At 39.9% G+C, this 20,487-nt stretch overlaps 1 protein-coding gene across 10 annotated transcripts in view; it reads right to left on the bottom strand.

Annotated features, from left to right (window-relative positions):
- kmt2ca (lysine (K)-specific methyltransferase 2Ca) overlaps positions 1-20,487 on the bottom strand; it is a 491,834-nt gene that overhangs the window by 155,337 nt on the left and 316,010 nt on the right. For all 10 annotated transcript variants that reach the window (XM_063044443.1, XM_063044442.1, XM_063044440.1 and 7 more), the window contains 4 exons: positions 15,963-16,064; positions 15,357-15,461; positions 14,715-14,896; positions 11,502-11,666 (listed from right to left, as the gene is read on the bottom strand). In XM_063044443.1, the coding sequence (XP_062900513.1) occupies positions 11,502-11,666; positions 14,715-14,896; positions 15,357-15,461; positions 15,963-16,064 (554 nt within the window). The remainder of the gene's footprint in view (positions 1-11,501; positions 11,667-14,714; positions 14,897-15,356; positions 15,462-15,962; positions 16,065-20,487) is intronic.

Here is a 20,487-nt window from a genome sequence, read left to right as displayed (position 1 = left end):
TTAAAACTTAATAAATCATGGGATGCAAATGTCACTGGCATCTCCAATTGTCCCTGAATTAAAGGCAAAACCTCAGAACAGAAGGACTTTAGAACAGAGATAAGGAGAAATTTCTTCAGCCAGAGGATGGTGAATTTATGGAATTCATTGCCACACATTGCTGTGGAGTCAAGTCACTGGGTATATTTAAAGCAGAAGTTGATAGGTTCTTGATTAGTAAGGGAGGCGAGGTTACTGGGAGAATGGAGTTGCAAGGGAAAATAAAATCATCCATGATTGATGGCGGAGTAGAGCCAATGAACAGAATAACCTAAATTCTGCTCCTATGTTATATGGTCTTGTGGTCTTATGGACTTCTCATTTCTTAATGAGCCACATCAGTGAATCAGATGATTTTATAACCATCTGAAAATTTAATATTTATTATTGGTGACACCTTTTCTTTAAGTTCCATAATTATTTGAAGTTAATGCCCAGATTCAATGGTCGGATTAGAATTGTTGCCTACTGATCAATAGCTCATCTTAACTTAGCCACTATGCTACTGTATCTAAGATTTATAATAACAAGGTGAAGGATGAAGTGTGGACACTCACTGAACCAAGGTCTGACCGTAGAAAATGGGCGGGGAAAGTAGCTGCGTGAACTCTGTGTGGAAAAAGTAATCAAACACTTGTAATGGGGAAGGTAGCTGCGTGAACTCTGTGTGGAAAAAGTAATCAAACACTTGTAATGGCATGGTTTTAGGTCGAGGACAGTGTGAGGATGAATTCAATGAGGGAGCTTGGGTCTGCCACAGGAGGAAAGGTAGTCTCTGTGGAAGGCCAGCTCTAATCTAGGTCCAGAAAGAAACAGTGCCTTTGAATTGGGGGCCCCATTTTGGTGACAGAATGCAACTTAAAAGAACTGATGAAATTGTTGAAAATTCAAAACACTATTCTTATGAGAAATAGAAAGATATCAGAAGCAAGCCAGACTGATGGAATAAAATCTTCTGGAAATTTATATCCCCAAAGAAATGTTAACATTTGCAACTGATTTTCTACCTTCCTCATTTATGCACTGTTTCCCACCACCCCTCCCATGTGAAATAATGGTATAATCTTACCACAGCAGAAACCAGAAAGCCATGAAACTACCTGTTTTCACACATCATTGACTCATAATTATGGTCATTCTTCAGCTGTTGTCCATTTGGGACACGCCAGCTTTTTCTTTGTGTTCTAAACTGGCATGTATCTGACTGAGGATTCCGAGAATAGCATACAACTTCTACCATTCAACCTGTCTGTTCAGAAACATGCCTGTTCACTTACATCTTACCATTTATTTAAACTGGGTCACAATTACAAGCAGGGGTTGAGGATGAACTACAAGCTGGGACAAATGATGATAGAATTTCTTAATCCCCAATAACATAGTCATAAAGTTGTTAGAATACAGGGGGCTGCAATTTGGGCAAAAATGTCTATTGTAGCTATCAGTCCCTTTTCTCAGGACTTTTCTTGCAGCCCTGCAAATTCTCACTCTTTGCCAACTTACTCTCTTTTAAAGGCACCGATTATGTTCCCACTACCCTTAAAAGTATTGAATTCCAGATCATGTCCCCCCCCTCCCCGTTTCCCCCTTGTTCCTTTGCCCATATTTTTAACTGTCTCTTTCATCTTTGAATCGGTGTAATGGGAATAGCTTTCATAAATTTATCTTCTCTAAACATGATCTTCAACACCTCCATCAAATTTTCCGCTGCTCTAAGAAGAACCACCTAGTTTCACCATCCTCCCATTTTGTCAATTCAGCCAATCTGATGACAGTTTATTACTGTACATCAGCATATTCTATCATGTAGTCACATGATTAAAAATAAAAGCACTCTCAATACTGACTGCTGGGGAACATCAGAACCATCCTCTAATCTGAAAATTCAATACATATACCTTTTCTGTTTTTCATTTTATCTAATTTCCTATCCATAACGTTACTAAGTCTTTCACTGGGTTTTGCTAACTAGCCCCATTTGCTAACTTCAACAATTTTCTGAAAATTTACATGGATGATATTAATTCCATTTCTTTCAACAACTTTCTCTATTATCTCATTAAAAATAATTAAGTCACATTAGCAAGTCCTGATATTTTTAAAACCATCATTTATGGGGATCCCAAGACCAGTGTTTATTATCCACCCTATCCTGAAATGCCCTTGACAAAATGGGTGGCAGAGCCATTTCAGAGGACTTCCTATTGTTAATAACTTCAACCACACTACTATGGGTCCAGAGTCAGATACAGAACATATATCCCTCTTGGATGGACTTTAGTGAAGTAGATGGGCTTAAGCAACAATCTGGGATTTCCATCATTGCTGTTATTAAGATCAGCTGTTCTTTTATTTTTTTAACTCTAAACTGAAATAATTTTAAATTATTAACTTAATTTAAACTCTAGTAGTGGGATTTGAAATTTCATTGTCTGCACCAGCATCATATTAACAAGTTTTAATAAATATATCAATGAAACAGTCTTCTATTAACTCAGGCAATTCCTTGCCCATGATGATTTCACTGAGATTAAAGTGGTCTATATATACCAAGTATATCCCTACCCATATGACCACAAGGCACGGGAACAGAATTAAGCCATTTGTCCCATTGAGTCTGTTTCGCCACTCCATCCGAGCTGATTTATTATCCCTTTCAACCCCATACACCTGCCTTTCCCCATAACATTTGATGGCCTTTAGCCTCCACTGACCCGGCCTCCACAACAGCTTGTGGAAATGAATTTCACAGATTCACCACCCTCTAACTAAAGAAATTCCTCCTACTCATTCCCCACCACCTGTTACTTAGCCATTTTATTCCTGTTGTCCCTCCCCTGTATTTAGGCAGGTCTGGAAGATTGACAGCCCTTTTCCAATCTCCACCCCACTTACCCTGGCAACGTAAGATCATCCAGATTTGCTGACTTACAATAGTCACCAGTTCTACTACCTTCTCATCAGGTGCAAGAAATTTTCTTCTATATTAGCATTTTAAGCATCATCGTAAGTCCATAGTAAATAAAATTTAACCAAAATCCCACTATGTTCACATCAGCTGTTATTAAAACCACATACATCTGGTGTAGTTTAAAAACGCAAACGCGAGAAAATCTGCAGATGCTGGAAATTCAAGCAACACATACAAAATGCTGGTGAAACGCAGCAGGCCAGGCAGCATCTATAGGAAGAAGTACAGTCGATGTTTCGGGCCGAGACCCTTCATCAGGATTAACTGAAAGAAGAGATAGTAAGAGATTTGAAAGTGGAAGGGGGAGGGGGAGATCCGAAATGATAGAAGACAGGAGGGGGAGGGAAGAACTAAGAGCTGGAAAGTTGACTGGCAAAAGGAATACAGAGTTGGAGAAGGGGGAGGATCATGGGACAGGAGCTACATCTGGTGTAGCTACAGTTAGTGGAATTTAAACAGTTAACTTGTCAGTTGTCTGCCTCTTGTTGCCTCCTCAGGACATCAATTAATCCAATGAGCAATAGTGTACCAGCTGTAATCTAAAACAGTCAGCCTTATAGAATAGGAAAAAATTTATAGTTGTGAATCTTTCAATTAAACTGGTGACCTCAATTTAGAAATAATGGACACCTGCTTCCATTGCAGTGAATTGGAAAGACAAACAAAACCAGAGGATGAACCTGCAGATTAATCAGCCTACTATTTTTAATCCAGTGTAATTTATTATCAAGCATTTACCCACACTCCTGTTTCAATGTCTCTCTGGTTTAAATAAAGACAACACTGTAAGTACTCAATAATTCAGTGGAGAGAGAAACGGACCTACATTTCAGGTTTTCAAGACTTTTCATCAGAACTGGGAATTATTGGAAAACAAATATATTTTAGTTGCAGAAGATGGGAATAAAGTGGAGACCAAGAAACTTTGAAGCAAGTGTTGTCTTTTTGAATAGGCTAGTGAAGGTTTGATGATCGTAGATGAGCTGTAGGAAATACAGAGTGAAGGAGAAAGAAAATACAATGGTGGATCAAACCTAGAGAGCACTGTAAGTGCTAAGAACCTCAAATAATGCACTTTATTAAAATACCCAGCAAGTCTGGTAGTAATTCTGGGCAGAAAAAAAACGATTTAAGGTTGATAACCTTTCTTATCCAAGCTGAACACCCAAAATGCATTTGGTTTCTGCAATGCAAAATAGACCATGCCATGAGCACTGCAGGTAGTACTCCAAACAGAAGTGAATGGTTGCTTTGGTGCAAGAAGTGCTAAGGTCCAAGAGGGAAGTGGGGAAAGAATAGGTGTTACACCTGTAACTGAAGCTGCTGTAAAGAGTAAACCAAGGAAATGCAGAGCTTGACGGGGAGAGGGGGAAGAGACATGATGCTGTCATCTATCTGTTGAACAGAGGCTACTCCCATTTGAATAAGTAGAGCAGTACTGTGAGGATCATGTTTTTTGATTTCTCAAGTGGCTTCAATACCATACAGCCCTCATTGCTGGGGGAAAGCTCCGTTCAATGCAGGTTGGCACTTCCATTGTATCCCGGATAATGTGGCTATAAGCAGCACCGAGGCCCACAGGGGACTGTATTGGCTCCCTTCCTGTTTACCCTGTATACCTAAGACTTTAAATAAAACACTGAGTCATGTCATCTACAGAAGTACCCTGATGACTCAGCAATAGTTGGGTGTATAAAGGGAGGACAGGAAGATACCACAATCTTTTATGTGGTGATACAATCATCATGGGTGATGCCAACAGGCTCAATAAACTGATCAGAAAGGCTAGCTCTGTTATAGTAGTCAAACTGGACACACTGGAGGCTGTGGTAGAACAAAGGACTCTACGGAAAATCCTGGCAATTCTGTACAATGTTTCTCTCGCTCTGCATACCACCTTGGCTGAACAGAGGAGCACTTTAAGTAACAGAGTAAAACAACTGCACTGCTCCAAGGAATGCTATATGAGGCCATTCGGCTCTATAATGAGTCAACCTATACCTGGGGAAGTGATGACCCCCTCCTGTTAGACTGTCGAGGTAACTTCTTTCTTTCTTCTCTTCTAATATTTGTATGTCTGTGCACTGTAATACTACAGTGGCAGTGTAATTTCCTTTGGGATCAATAAAGTGTCTGTCTATTAAATGAAGAGGTTGATAGGGTCAGAAGAAGCCTTGATCATGGTCTGGATAAGAGGAAAGTGTGGCTACAACAGAAATGCAGGAAACAGAAGAGGTACAGTTAAGAGCCCAATTAACCAAGGCAAACTTCCCTGGCAGGGAGAGAAATATTATCAAATGAGATCTGAAGGGAACAGAACGGTGGAATGTCATCCTTATACAAAGTAGCTGTACGAGAGACATATATGAAGGTCTATATGGTTGTAATGGTACTGATTGATAAACTATACCAATTCTCACCACCCACCCAGATGAAAGCTAAGAAATCAAAGGAAAGAAAGTCTGAGATAGACCATGTGAAAGTTAATAATTAAGGTAGGTAATGAAACTTGAGTTCTCAGGGAGACAGTAATCAGCACCAATATCATCATCAATGTACCAGAGGTTTGGTTCGTAAGGTTATTTTAGAGAGAGAGTCATGCTTAGGTCCAAATGGGCTTCCATAACTACAGCTCTGATTTGAAGAAGGTAAGCAGGGTTACAGAAGCAGTTCAATGTGAGAAACGTATCAGCACATTATGAATTATGATAATGGAGGGGCTAGTTGGGCATCTTTTCAAGGAAAGATTGAAGAATTCCTGTGCTGGATTCAGGAGTCAGGAGACTGAATGTGAATGCGATTGAAAATGAGCCAACTAGAACTCATGAAACAGTCAAAGTCATGGAATATATCAAATGTGTTCATCTGCTGGATCCTCCTGCTACATATTCTCTGGGACACTTTCTAGTCCTCTCAGCAAACAAAATTACAGTCCAGACTGAACAGTAGGTTACTTAGAAAAACAAAGCAGCATAGAAAACCTACAGCACAATACAGGCCCTTCGGCCCACAAAGTTGTGCCAAACATGTCCTTACCTTAGTAATTGCCTAGAGTTACCCATAGCCCTCTATTTTTCTAAGTTCTATGTATTACCCAACAGTCTCTTAAAAGATCCTATTATATTCGCCTCCACCATCGCCAGCAGCCCATTCCACACGCTCACCACTCTGCGTAAAAAAACTTACTCCTGACATCTCTTCTGTACCTACAAACGTACTTCTAAGCACCTTAAAACTACGCCCTCTCGTGTTAGCCATTTCAGCCCTGAGAAAAAGCCTCTGACGATCCACTCGATCAATGCCTTTCATCACCTTGTACACTTCTATCAGGTCACCTCTCATCCTCTGTCGCTCCAAGGAGAAAAGGCCAAGTTCACTCAACCTATTCTCATAAGGCATGCTTCCCAATCCAGACAACATCCTTGTAAATCTCTTCTGCACCCTTTCTATAGTTTCTACATCTTTCCTGTAGTGAGGTGACCAGAACTGAGTACAGTACTCCAAGTGGTGTCTGACCAAGGTCCTATATAGCTGTAACATTGCCTCTCGGCTCTTAAACTCAATACCACGGTTGGTGAAGGCCAATGCACTGTATGCCTTCTTAACCACACAGTCAACCTGCGCAGCAGCTTTGAGTGTCCTATGGTCTTGGACCCCAAGATCCCTCTGATCATCCACACTGCCAAGTGTCTTATCATTAATACTGTATTCTGCTATCATATTTGACCTACCAAAATGAACCACCTCACACTTATCTGGGTTCAACTCCATCTGGCACTTCTCAGCCCAGTTCAACATCCTATCAATGTCCCGTTGTAACCTCTGACAGCCCTCCACGCTATCCACAACACCCCCAACTTTTGTGTCATCAGCAAATTTACTAACCTATCCCTCCACTTCCTCAAGTCACGAAGTGTATGGGTCCCAGAACAGATCCCTGAGGCACACCACTGGTCACCAACCTCCATGCAGAATATGACCTGTCTACAACCACTCTTTGCCTTCTGTGAGCAAGTCAATTCCGGATCCATGAAGCAATGTCCCCTTGGATCCCATACCTCCTTACTTTCTCAATAAGCCTTGCATGGGGTACCTTATCAAATGCCTTGCTGAAATCCATATACACTACATCTACTGCTCTACCTTCATCAATGCTTAAAAAAATTCAATCAGGTTCGTAAGGCACAACCTGCCTTTCGCAAAGCCATGCTGACTATTCCTAGTCATATTATACCTCTCCAAATGTTCATAGATCCTGCCTCTCAGAATCTTCTCCATCAACTTACCAACCACTGAAGTAAGATTCACTAGTTTATAATTGCCTGGGTTATCTCTACTCCCTTTCTTGAATAAGGGAACAACATCTGCAACCCTCCAATTCCCCGGAGACCCTCCCGTCCCCATTGATGATGCAAAGATCATTGCCAAAGGCTCAGCCGTCTCCTCCCTCACCTCCCACAGTAGTCTGGGGTACATCTCATCTGGTCCTGGTGACTTATCCAACCTGATGCCTATCAAAAGCTCCAGCACATCCTCTTTCTCATTGATACAGGTTTCTATCAACCAATATAGATAGTGTATAATGTAAATTCCATTTAAACTTCAGTTTCAGCCAAATGTACTCACACATAGGCTATTGATATTATTACAGAAATTGACTGTAAGCCACATAAAGCTGACTAGAAACCATAGTTCAGACTTTTAATGAGAAACAAGTTATTTTATGATGTTTAATGAAACCCTTGTATCTCTTTTAAGAGTTGCTAAATACTGAACACAGGATTTAGCCCTTGGAGTCCCATTTGCCATTCAATACGGTCCTGGCTAATCTGAATGTAACTGCACTTCCATCCAGGCCTAGAAACCTTTTACTCAGTGTTGTCAGGAATCTACCAACCATTAAAATAGTTCAAAGATCTTCATTACATTCTTGAATAATTAATATTTTAAAAATTGAAAACATGTTCTGCATTTTCCATAAGAAAATATATTCGCTCTATAGCCATTGTGCCAAGACTCCTCAGGATCTCTTATTTCAATAAAGTTTTCTCTCAATATTTCAAACTTGACTAACCTGCTCAATATTTCTTATGCCAACTCGCCTAATTCCACCTAAATTCCTCTGTACTTTGATCACCTGCCATCTGTCCTTATGCAAATAATAATCTGCCTAAAGTGCATGACTTTATACTACACTGGCCCACAATAAAATCCATTTCCACGGTTTCACCAACACAATCAACCTACACAGTGGCCACTTCATTAGGTACATCTGCTCATTAATGCAAATATCTAATCAGCTAATCACATGGCAGCAACTTGATGAGTGAAAGCATGCACACATGGTCAAAAGGTTCGGTTCTTGTTCGGACTCAACAGCAGAATGGGAAAGAAATGTGATTTAAGTGACTTTTACTGTGGAATGATTATTGGTGCCAGAGAGGGTAGTTTAAGTATTTCAGAAACTGCTGATCTCTTGGGATTTTCATGCACAGCAGCCTAAAATTTACAGAGAATGATGCAATAAACAAAAAACATCCAATGACCGGCAGCTCTGTGGGCGAAAACGGCTTGCTCAAAGTTCAAAGTAAATTTATATGTCATCATAAACAACCTTTTCATTCTCATTAAATCCCATAATAGAATTAATGAAAGACAGCACCAACTTAGGCATTCATCTAGGATGCAAAAGACAACAAACTGTGCAAACACAAAAAGAAAGAAATCATAATAATAAATAAATAAGCAATAAATATTGAGAACATGAAACGAAGAGCCCTTGAAAGTGAGTCCATAGGTTGTGGGAACATTTCAGTGATGGGACAAGTGAAATTGAGTGAAGTTATCCCCTCTGGTTCTACAGCCTGATGGTTGAGGGGTAATAACTGCTCCTGACCATGATGGTAAGAGTCCTGAGGCTCCTGTACCTTATTCCTGATGGCAACAGTGAGAAGAGAGCATGTCGTAGGTGGTGGGGATCTCTGATGATTGATACCACTGTCCTGCAACACTCTTTTGTGTAGATGTGTCCAATGGCGGGAAGGGCTTTACCCATGATGGACTAGGTCATATTCACTACTTTATGTGGGATTGTCTGTTCAAGGCCTTGCTGTTTCCATACTAGGCTGTGATGCAGCCAGTCAGTATACTCTCCACTACACATCCATAGAAGCATGTCAAAGTTTTAGATGTCATGTCAAATCTTTGCAAGCCCCTAAGGAAGCAGAGGTACAGCAGTGCTCTCTTCACAATTGTACTAATGCTGCTGGGCCCAGGACAAGTACTCTGAAATAATAACACTGAGGAATTTCAGGTTGCTGACCCTCTCCATCTTTGATCCTCCAGTGAGGCCTGGCTCTGGCATCTCTTCCTGAAGTCAATAATCAGCTCCTTGGTCTTGCTGACATTGAGTAACAGGTTGTTATTATAGCAACACTCAGCCAGATTTTCAATCTCCCTCCTACATACTGATTCATCAGCACCTTTGATTCAGCCTACGACAATGATGTCGTCAGCAAACTTGAATGTGGCATTGGAGCTGTGCTTAGCCACACAGTCGTAAGTGTAAAGCAAGTAGAATAGGGGGATAAACACACAGCCTTGTGGTGTAAATGTGGTGATGGAGATTGTGGAGACTTTGTTGACAATCTGAATTGACTGCAGTCTGCAAGTGAGGTAACTGTGGATCCAATTGCACAAGAAGGAATTGAGGCCAACATTTTGAAACGTATTGATTAGCTTTGAGGGGATGATGGTACTGAACACTGAGCTGTAGTCAATAAAGAGCATTCTAATGTATGTTACTTAGAAAGGTCAGAGAAGAATGACCAGACTGGTTCAAGCTGACAAGAAGGCGACAGTAACTCAAATAACCATGTGTTACAATAGAGGTGTGCAGAAGAGCATCTCTGAATCTTGAGTGGATCGTTTGCAGCAGCAGTAGACCACAAACAAGCACTCAGTGGCCACTTTATTAGGTAGAGGAGGTTTGTAATATAGTGGTCACCGAGTGTACAATCCTGTTGTTGTGTCCCAACAACTTCAACACATGCCCTAGCAGCTATTTCAGAGTCAATTGGAAATTACAGAGAATCTTTTGCATATTTCCTTACAACTTAGGATCTTTTTGGCTAATCAATTCTTAAAGTTTACCAATCTCATTCCCCAGTTATTTCTCTATTATCTATTCTTTCTCATGCTCCTTAGCACACCACACTTCTCCTCAATTTTATCACTCACATACATCAGAGGCAACCGACGGCAGTCAATTAAACTAACAAACAAGCATACCCTTGAGATGCAGGTGTTAACCAGAACACACTGGGGGTGAGGGCACAAACTCACATGTTGAACATGCAAACTCCACAATGACAGCACTAGAGGCTGCCAGAGTTGTGACATTACTGAACTTCCTACAGTGGCACTGTGCCATCCACTGCACTCTATACATGACTCCATATATGATTGCAACAGTGCCCTATAACTGAAGCATAAACAATAATTTTCTTGCAATACCCTGAAATATTTCTAACTACTTGCTGTACCTACAAACCATGCATCAAGACAAGCAGCTCTCTGTTTCCTCTCACCATTTAAAGGATAGATTTTTTTTATTTTTGCTGCCAGAAGGAATTTCATATTTCCCCAAAGTCTATCACATTGGCCACATTTGCCTATTTACTTAATCTACTGATTTCCTATTGTAAGGATTTTTGTAAATCATTTACTTATATAAATTCATTGATGTAAGTTGTTTCAAATTTGAGGCCAATGCTAGTCATGTTTCCACCCAGAAAGAGACACCCTCTTTCCTGCTAGTTAACTCATCTTCTATCCAAACCAAAATGTTAGCTCCTACATAAGTGTTTTTTCCACAACAACCTTTGACATGGCAGTTCATCAGATGCCTTCTTAAAAGTACTTATCCTTTGATCCACAGTATAATTTGTGTACACAGTACATAAGAACTCCAAAATATTGCTAAAACATGATTTCCCTTTCACAAAATCAACCTGGTTTTGCTTGATTATACTGATTATTTTTTTTCCTATCTGCTCTGCTACTACAATATCTTTAATAACAGCTTCTCACATTTTTCCTGTTACTGGTATTAAACTAACTGGCCTGTAGTTCCTGCTTTCTTTTTCCATCCTCGTAGAACAAATTGACCATACGCAATACTAGAATCCCTTATTTCTTATTTCCAACTGCAGATTGTCTTTTGTTTTAAAATTCCCCTACCCAAAAAAAAATACTGATTTGAGTCCTTCCTGTTATATCAGGCCACACCTGGTACATTGAGACATACCTTCCACTTAACTCAAGTGACACTAAATGACAAAAGCAATGCGCATTTCTACACTTGTTTTTTAAATTCATTCATATTAAATGCATATATTTAACACCTTTATAATTACAGTTATAATTCATTGGTCTCAGAATTTTACCAAGTACAGTTGATGTTCAGCAAGGATAAATTGAATGCACCAACCTGTCACACTGTCGACACTGTATAATTAGTTCCTCCTCCTTGTAGTTCTTATTGCAGACTGGACAGACAGTCAGGCTGGCACAAGGAGCACACTGTGTATAATTATTCTGCCACTCACACTTGAAACCAGGCGAGGTTGCCCCACATTGTACGCAAGTAACACACCTTTGAAATAAAAAAAAAAACTGCATCAGAAGAACGTGGCTTACCCTCAGTGGTCATATCCCAAAGTATTGTTAAAATGCTCCAAAGTTCAGGTTTGAACAACGACTGAAATTACATCAGAGGGTACATCTTGCAATCACTGCAACAAACTAATGTATTTGCAATGCTCGTTCAGCTCTGCCGTAGACCGTCCCAAACACGGGTATAAAATGAGGAAGTTTGGGCATGGGGCTAGCAACCCCATTCAGCAAAAGAAAAGTGCTACAGAAACTCCAGAAGTTCCAAAGGCCTCATCCTTGGGAGAGGAAGATACACCAAGAAAATGGACTACACTTAGAGACAATGTGAAAGACTGGCCCAGGACAGAGGACTCTGGTGGCCTACGCTCCTGTATGGATGATGGGTTTAAATAAGTAATGTTCGTTCAAAACGTCAAATTTCTGAGAAATTGTTACAAAGGAATATTAAGATATAGAAGCAACAATAAGCCAGTTATTCTTTAGTGATCATCTGCTTTCAATACAAATTACCACTGATTCCTATGCCCCAGCATTATTTTTCTGCACTGAAAAAATATTCCCTCCCAAAATATCCAAAATCAACCTCTGATTATATCATGTTGTGGACAAGGACTTTGAAAATGTGCTTAAACAAATAATTAAAAATTCTGACATTAGAAAGTGCAAATGAATTGCATACACATTGCATCCAGACCAAACTTCAACACCTGCCAGTCCCATAATCCAGCAAATAATAATCTATAAACCCACGAGATTCTGCTGATGCTGAAAATCCTGAGCAACACACACAAAATACAGGAGGAATTTAGCAAGCTGGGCTGCAACTATGGAGTGGAATAAACAGTCAACATTTCAGGCCCAGACTCTTCATCAGGACTGGAAAGGAAGGGGGAAGAAGTCAGAATGAGAAGGTGGGGGAAGGTGAAGAAATATCCTCAGGGGAAGGAGTAGTCTCATAATCTATAATGTGGTTTAGAGCCAGCTGGCCAACCTCCCATTTTCCAAAAGCTAAATGTCACAAATACTGGAAATCTGAAATGGAACATAACATGCCTAAAATACTCAAAGCAGCAACAATGGAACAAGAAAGAGAATTCACATTTTCAAATCTTTGAAAAGTTATTGACCTGAAATATTAACTGTTTCTTACCATAAATATTACTCAATTGGCTGAACACTTCAGTTTCAATTTGGCTTGTTTGAATTATACCAGTATTATTTCTTCACGTGATATAATACTTGATAAATTTTTCACAAAAATAACTCATTATAGAAAAACAAACTGCCAGCTAAAATATATCAGCTAGTAATATTTCAAAATAGTCTTTTTCTGCACCTACTTTGATAAACATTCAATATTTTGCATGGTCAAACTTGCACAGCTAGTGATCTCAAAGCTATTTACTGTACTTGATAAAGTAGGTTCAACTTACTATGCTTCCATAGTTATGACTGAAATTAAAGGAAGAAAGGTAAATATCCTTAAAGGATTATTACAGTTTGCACACCATCAACAGCTACATAGGACCTAACTCAAAACAAGCATAACTGTTGAACATTAATTAAGAAATTCAATTTCCAGAGTGTCTGATTGAAGCATAGCCAGGTGTTCTGGTATCTCCTCTTCCTGTATCAATTTTCATTCCAATTCAGTCATTGGTAAAGACTGATAAGGCATTCATAATTTTTCAGCAAGTCTCACTTTCATCTAGATTCTAATAAGTGATCTATTTATTATCTACCTGTCTACAGGAGGATTTTAGGTTTTCCTATGTTAAATGCCCCAACATTCTCACATCCTTTTCCTGCATGCTCTATTTATTTTTCAGTTTCTCCCTTGGCTATCATATACGCCCTTTTTGCTTCATCATCTAAGTCTGCCTAGTCACCTGTAGGGGTGTGACATTAGATCATCTATCTTTAAAGGTGTTTGGAAACATATTCAGCTTGCATCATCTCTTTAGCAGTTACCTCTTGTTATAACGTTATCTGTCAATATTTCATTCCATTTTATCCTAGGCAGATCTTTCACATCCCATTCAAGTTAGCACTTCTCACAAAAAGGGAATTCTATTTTAGATTCTTATTTTAGGTATGTTTCAAGTAGAAGGACAAAAATGACGAAGTAAGGGAACTTAGATGTCGAGAGAGGTGGTAAATTTAGTCAAGAAGAAGAATGAAGCATATGTAAGGTTTAGGAAGCTAAAATCAAACAGAAATGATGAGGATTAAAAGAAGCCAGAGAAAAACTCAAGGAGGGAATTAGGAGAGCCCAAAGGACCTGTTCTTATGCTGCACTTTTTAATGTTTTCCAGGGTTTTGTTGTGAATCTTTATTCTTGGAAGTTTGTGTTCTAAAGAGAGGGTAGATTGGTATTTGTAACTCAGTGTTGGCTTAGAAGCAGAAAGATATGTATGATGCAGTGCAGTTTCACAGAACAGTATGTCAGCATCTCATACACCAAGCCTCTCATGTCACAGACTCCAAGTGCAACTGTTTCAATATTCTGTTAAAGCAGCAGCTTCATGTTCCGTTATTCCCCATGTTCAAAAGATTCAAACGATTATTCTCATTAAAGTTAGAGTAAGTGTACACTCTACATTATCATGTCTATAAATTTTTAAAAATCAACTAAGGTCTTAACAGTATACACTAGCATGAACTAAAATGTCTCCATTAAATTACCTACCTGCACTGTTGTAGTTGCTATAAAATAGCAACCAACATGCAACGTAGAAATCAAAGTGTATGCACAAGTACACCTGACTAAATTGATATACTTTTATTTAGAAACGTAAAAGATTGACTTAAAAAAAACTAACAAGCAATACCCCCAGTGTTGAAATGCTTTAATGGTGCAACTTGCAATATCTGCTTAAATTTATGTTGTATAGTAAAATCTCTATTAAAAGTGCCTCTGCAGGAATACAAAGGAATCTTTCCAAATAAGCTTTTGATTCCCAATTTGCATTATTCCTTTCTTCAATGATCACAGATTTACTTTTATGATCATTGTAATGTAACTTACCATCGGCATTTCCAGCCACCTTTGGGGACAGTCTGCAAAGGTGGATCCAAACAATAAGTATGATAGCTGATGTCACAATCGTCGCAGAGAAGCAAGCGACCTGGATCAGAGGCCTTTCCACAGGATTCACACACTGTGCATTCGAGACACCTCCAGCCTTTGCTCAACACCACTTTAGTGATCTGTTCAGATGAAAAATCTCAATAATTATCCATGAGTATTTTATATAGTAGGGTTCTTAAGCATAAGGAGAGACTGCAAAGGATGGGAGTGTAATCCTTGGAGCAAAGGGACTGCAGTAAAATTGAGGTTTATAAAATTATGAGAAGCAAAGGTATGGTGGATTATCATGGTCTTTCTCCCAGCCTAGTGGGGTATAAACTAGAGGTTATAGGGTTATGGTCAGGAGAAAGATTTAAAGAGAATATGAAAACCAAGTTCTTCCCACACAGAGGATGGTGGGATTACAGAACAAGGTGCTTGAGTAAATAAAACATTTAACATGTCCATGCACAGGTAGAGTTTAGAACAGGGGTCCCAATCTTTTTTATGCCATAGACCAGCACCATTAAGCAAAGGGTCTGTGGACCCCAGGTTAGGAACCCCTGGTTTAGAGAGATATGGGTTATAAACACCTCTTACCTTAATACTGACGCAGTAAGGATGGTAACACTGGCCACACTGAGAACAAACAAGCAGTCGTCCTTCCGGGCCTTTCCCAAAACTCCCGCAAACAACACACATATCCTGAAATTATATTAAAACAATATTATTTCTTCGATCAAATTAAAATGTGAATTTCATGCTCATGAAAAGCAAAAATATTGGTCAAACTTGTATTATTGTTAACACCTTTAATTATGTGATTGACAAGAAATGGCATTTATGTGTAGGTTCTGGATGCCCCGAAATAAATTAGACAGTAATCATGCAGGTAAATATGGAAGGTGAATTTTAAAAAAAATCACAAGTGACCTGTTAATATGCTGTCAGTCTCTCCAGTTTACAAAAACTTCAAAAACAAATACTTGGACTAAAACTTCTGTCACATTTCCAAAGAGACAGCTGAGTTCAATATCTGATCCCTTGCGCAACTCAACTACAAATTCTATTTCCTGCCTCTTACCAAGTGTACTCTAGCAAAATATGCTGCAAAAAAAAAAGAAAGAAAGGCTGGATTCACTGGGTTACAACTCGTTTTGCGACACTACTACATGAATAGTTTCCTGATTACCAAATATCTCTTACCTGCTTTAAGGTAAATTTGTCACTGGTGGAGAACAAAACAACTGTGTTGTGCATAGAGTTTTCATCTTCATCCTTATTTACCATCATTTCCGTGGCACCAGCCTATTATGAAAAGAGCACAACTTCCATCAGTCACCTTCTCCAAAAACCTTTTCACTCTTTGTTGAAATACATCTCCAGGTGATCAGCTGGTAGAGACCTTAATGTTAGTCGTTTCATGCTGACGACTTAGCTTTTCTACACTGGAAAGCTGGGAACTTTCAAATGAGGATTTGGAGTTCCTTACCTCATATAATGACTTGATGGAGAATATATATGCAGGAAACACTCAAAGATTCAAGACGATTCACGAAAGTGAGAGGTATACATGGGGTAGTAAGTCAGGATCTTTCACCCAGGGCGGGAATGTCAAATACTAAAGGGCATAATTTTCACATGAGTGCAGTGGGGGAGAGGTTGTAAAGTTTAAAGATGGAATATCAGAGAAGTTTTTTTTTTTAGGAACAGAGTGGGAGATGCTTGGAACATGGTGCCATGGGAAGTGGTGGAAGCAGATATGATAGCAATAAGTAGGCATTAAGACAGGCACCCAAATAGGCAGGGATATGGACACTATGCAGGCAAATGGGATTTGTTGTGGTTGACATACATATCATAGGTTAAAGTGCTTGATCCTGTGCTGGACTGTTCTATGTTCTAGGCAATTCTTTCAACAGAACTTGGTGTAGAGATGTACAACACCCTGACCAATATACTTAACTGCCCAATCAGCTTCAGAGGTCATTCATGGATGACGCAGCAGAAATTTAAAGAAAAAAGAGATTGGGAGCTTTCAGCTTTCTTTCAGCAGGCTGAAATCAGCGTAGGGCCAATAAAAAGAAAGGAGGTGTAGTCGGAGTGGCCATTGTATGAGTGGGCCAGTCTTAGAGTGGTCCAGCTTTAGCTAAACAGGCTAAGGCAGGAACAGGCTTGGAAAATCACAGGCACAGGTTCTAAGTAAGAAAGAATATTTTGAGCAATTTTTTCTTCTTGTTTGTACTTGGCTAATGCACTGAGAATGAGTCTGGAGGTAGTGGTATGTTCACAAACAGAGAAAATCTGCAAATGCTGGAAATCCGAGCAACACACACAAAATGCTGGAGCTCAGCATTTAGGAAAAGATTGCAGCTGACATTTCAGGTCGAAAACCTTCTGGAGAGAAAAGAGGAGGAGTAGATTTAAAAGGTGGGGGGAGAAGAGAGAGAAACACAAGGTGATAGGTGAAACCTGGAGAGAGAAGGATGAAGTAAAGAGCTAGGAAGTTGATTGGTGAAAGAGAGAGAAGGCCATGGAAGAAAGAAAAGGGGGGAGGAGCCCCGATGGGCAGGCAACATGAGGTAAGAGGGGGTAAAGAGGATGGGAAATGGTGGTGGGGGGGGGGCATTACCTGAAGTTTGAGAAATCGATGTTCATGCTATCAGGTTGGAGGCTACCCAAACAGAATATAATGTGTTATTCCTCCAAATAAGTGTGGCCTCATCACGACAGTGGAGGAGGCCATGGGTGGACATAACGGAATGGGAATGGGAAGTGGAATTAAAATGGGTGGCCACTGGGAGATCCCGCATTTTCTGGTGGCCGGAACATAGACGCTCGGCGAAGCGGTCTCCCAATCTACGTTGGGTTTCACCAATACACAGGAGGCCACAACAGCAGCACCGAACACAGTATATGACTCCCAATAGACTCAAAGGTGAAGTGTTCCCTCACGTGGAAGGATTGTTTAGAGCCCTGAATGGTATTGAGGGAGGAGGTATCGGGGCAGGTGTAGCACTTGTTCCGCTTGCAAGGATAGGTGCCAGGTGGTGGTGGGATCCCGTTGGAGGTGGTGAACGTTTTGGAAAATTATGTGCTGGACGCAGAATCTGGTCCAAGAAACTGTAAAGGAGAAAAACCCCAATGGGAGTCATATACAGGCTTCTGAACAGTTACCAGGATAACTACAAATTACAACAGGATAGAAAAAGGCATGTAAAAAGGGAAAAGAGTCCTGAAGAAGGGTCTCAGCCCAAAGTGTCGACTGTTTACTCTTTTCCATAGATGCTGCCTGACCTGCTGAGTTCCACCAGCCTTTTTGTGTGCACTGCTGTTATCATGGGGGATTTCAATATGCAGGTAAATTGGAAAAATCCAGTTGGTACTGGATCCCAAGAAAGGGAATCTGTAGAGCAGCTTGTGGTTGAGCCCACTGACTAGGGGATCATCTATTCTAAATTGGGTGTTATGTAATGACCCTGATTTGATTAGGAAGTTTCAGGTAAAGGAACCCTTAGGAGGCAGCAATCGTAATATGATAGAATTCACTCTGCAGTTTGAGAGGGGGAAGATAAAATCAAATGTATCAGTATTACAGTGAAGTAAAGGGAATTACAGAGGCATGATAAAGGAGATGGCCACAGTTGACTGGATGAGGACACGAGCAGGGATGATGGCAGAACAACAACAGCTGGTGCTCATGGGGAAAGTTTGGAAGGCGCAGGAAAGATACATCCCAAAGATACAATGGCATGCAAAAGTTTGGGCACCCCTGGTCAAAATTTCTGTTACTGTGAATAGCTAAGCAAATAAAAGATGACCTGATTTCCAAAAGGCATAAAGTTAAAGATGTCACATTTCTTTAATATTTTAAGCAAGATTACTTTTTATTTCCATCTTTTACAGTTTCAAAATAACAAAAAAGTAAAAGGGCATGAAGCAAAAGTTTGAGCACCCTGCATGGTCAGTACTTCGTAATACTCCCTTTGGCAAGTATCACAGCTTGTAAACGCTTTCTGTAGCCAGCTAAGAGCTTTTAATCTCTTACTAGCTCTTCCTTCAGCTAGTCCTGACGAAGGGTCTTGGCCTAAAACGTCGACTGTACCTCTTCCTAGAGATGCTGCCTGGCCTGCTGCATTCACCAGCAACTTTGATGTGTGTTGCTAAGAGTTTTTAATTCTTGTTTGGGGGATTTTCACCCATTCTTCCTTGCAAAAGCCTTCCAGTTCAGAGAGATTCTTGGGCTGTCTTGCATACACTGCTCTTTTGATGATGTTTAGGTCAGAGGACTATGAAGGCCATGGCAAAACCTCCAGCTTGTGCCTCTTGAGGTAGTCCATTGTGGATTTTGAGGTGTGTTTAGGATCATTATCCTGTTGTAGAAGCCATCCTCTTTTCATCTTCAGCTTTTTTTTTAAACAGACAGTGTGATATTTGCTTCCAGAATTTGCTGGTATTTAATTGAATTCATTCTTCCCTCTACCACTGCAATGTTCCCCGTGCCACTGGCTGCAACACAAGCCCAAAGCATAATCGATCCATTCCTGTGCTTCACAGTCGGAGAGGTGTTCTTTTCATGAAATTCTGCACCCTTTTTTCTCCAAACATACCTTTGCTCATTGCAGCCAATAAGTTCTATTTTTCAGTCCACAGAACTTGTTTCCAAATGCATCAGGCTTGTTTAGATGTTCCTTTGCAAACTTCTGACGCTGAATTTTGTGGTGAGGACGCAGGAAAGGTTTTTTTCTGATGACTCTTCCATGAAGGTCATATTTGTGCAGGTATCACTGCACAGTAGAACAGTGCACCACCACTCCAGAGTCTGCTAAATCTTCCTGAAGGTCTTTTGCAGTCAAACGGGGGTTTTGATTTGCCTTTCTAGCAATCCTGCAAGCAGTTCTCTTGGTCTTTCAGACCTCAACTTGACCTCCACCATTCCTGTTTACTGCCATGTCTTAATTACATTATGAACTGAGGAAACGGCTACCTGAAAACGCTTTGCTATCTTCTTATAGCCATCTCCTGCTTTGTGGGCATGATTTATTTTAATTTTCAGAGTGCTAGGCAGCTGCTTAGAGAAGCCCATGGCTGCTGATTGTTGGGACAAGGTTTGAGGAGTCAGGGTATTTATAAAGCTTTGAAATTTGCATCACCTGGCCTTTCCTAATAATGACTGTGAACAAGCCATAGCCCTAACAAGCTAATTAAGATCTACGATCTTGGTAAAAGTTATCTGAGAGCTCAAATCTCTTGGGGTGCCCAAACTTTTGCATGGTGCTCCTTTTCTTTTTTTTCCACTCTAAAATTGTACAAAACAAAAATAATACACTAATCTTGCTTAAAATGTTGAAAAGAATGTTCCATCTTTAACTTTATGACTCTTGGAGATCAGTTCATCTTCTACTCACTTAACTATTCACAGTAACAGAAATTTTGACCAGGGCTGCCCAAACTTCTGCATGCCACTGTAAGTATTTCAAAGGGATAATGAAGTAACTGTGGCTGACAAGGGAAGTCAAAGACAGCATAAAATCAAAAGAGAGGGCATATAATATTGCAAAAATTAGTGGAAAGGTAAAGGATTGGGAAACTTTCAAAAAACAAGGCAACTAAAAAAAGCCATAAAGAGAGAAAAGATGAAAAATGAAGGTGAGCCAGCCAGTAACATAAAAGAAGATATGAAAAGTTCTTCAGATATATAAACAGTGAAAAGAAGACTGGAGTGGATATT

Source organism: Mobula hypostoma, chromosome 3, assembly GCF_963921235.1.
Source record: "Mobula hypostoma chromosome 3, sMobHyp1.1, whole genome shotgun sequence".
NCBI lineage: Eukaryota > Metazoa > Chordata > Chondrichthyes > Myliobatiformes > Myliobatidae > Mobula > Mobula hypostoma.
The sequence above is the reverse complement of the archived record's forward strand: the minus strand, read 5'-3'. Positions and strand labels throughout refer to the sequence as shown.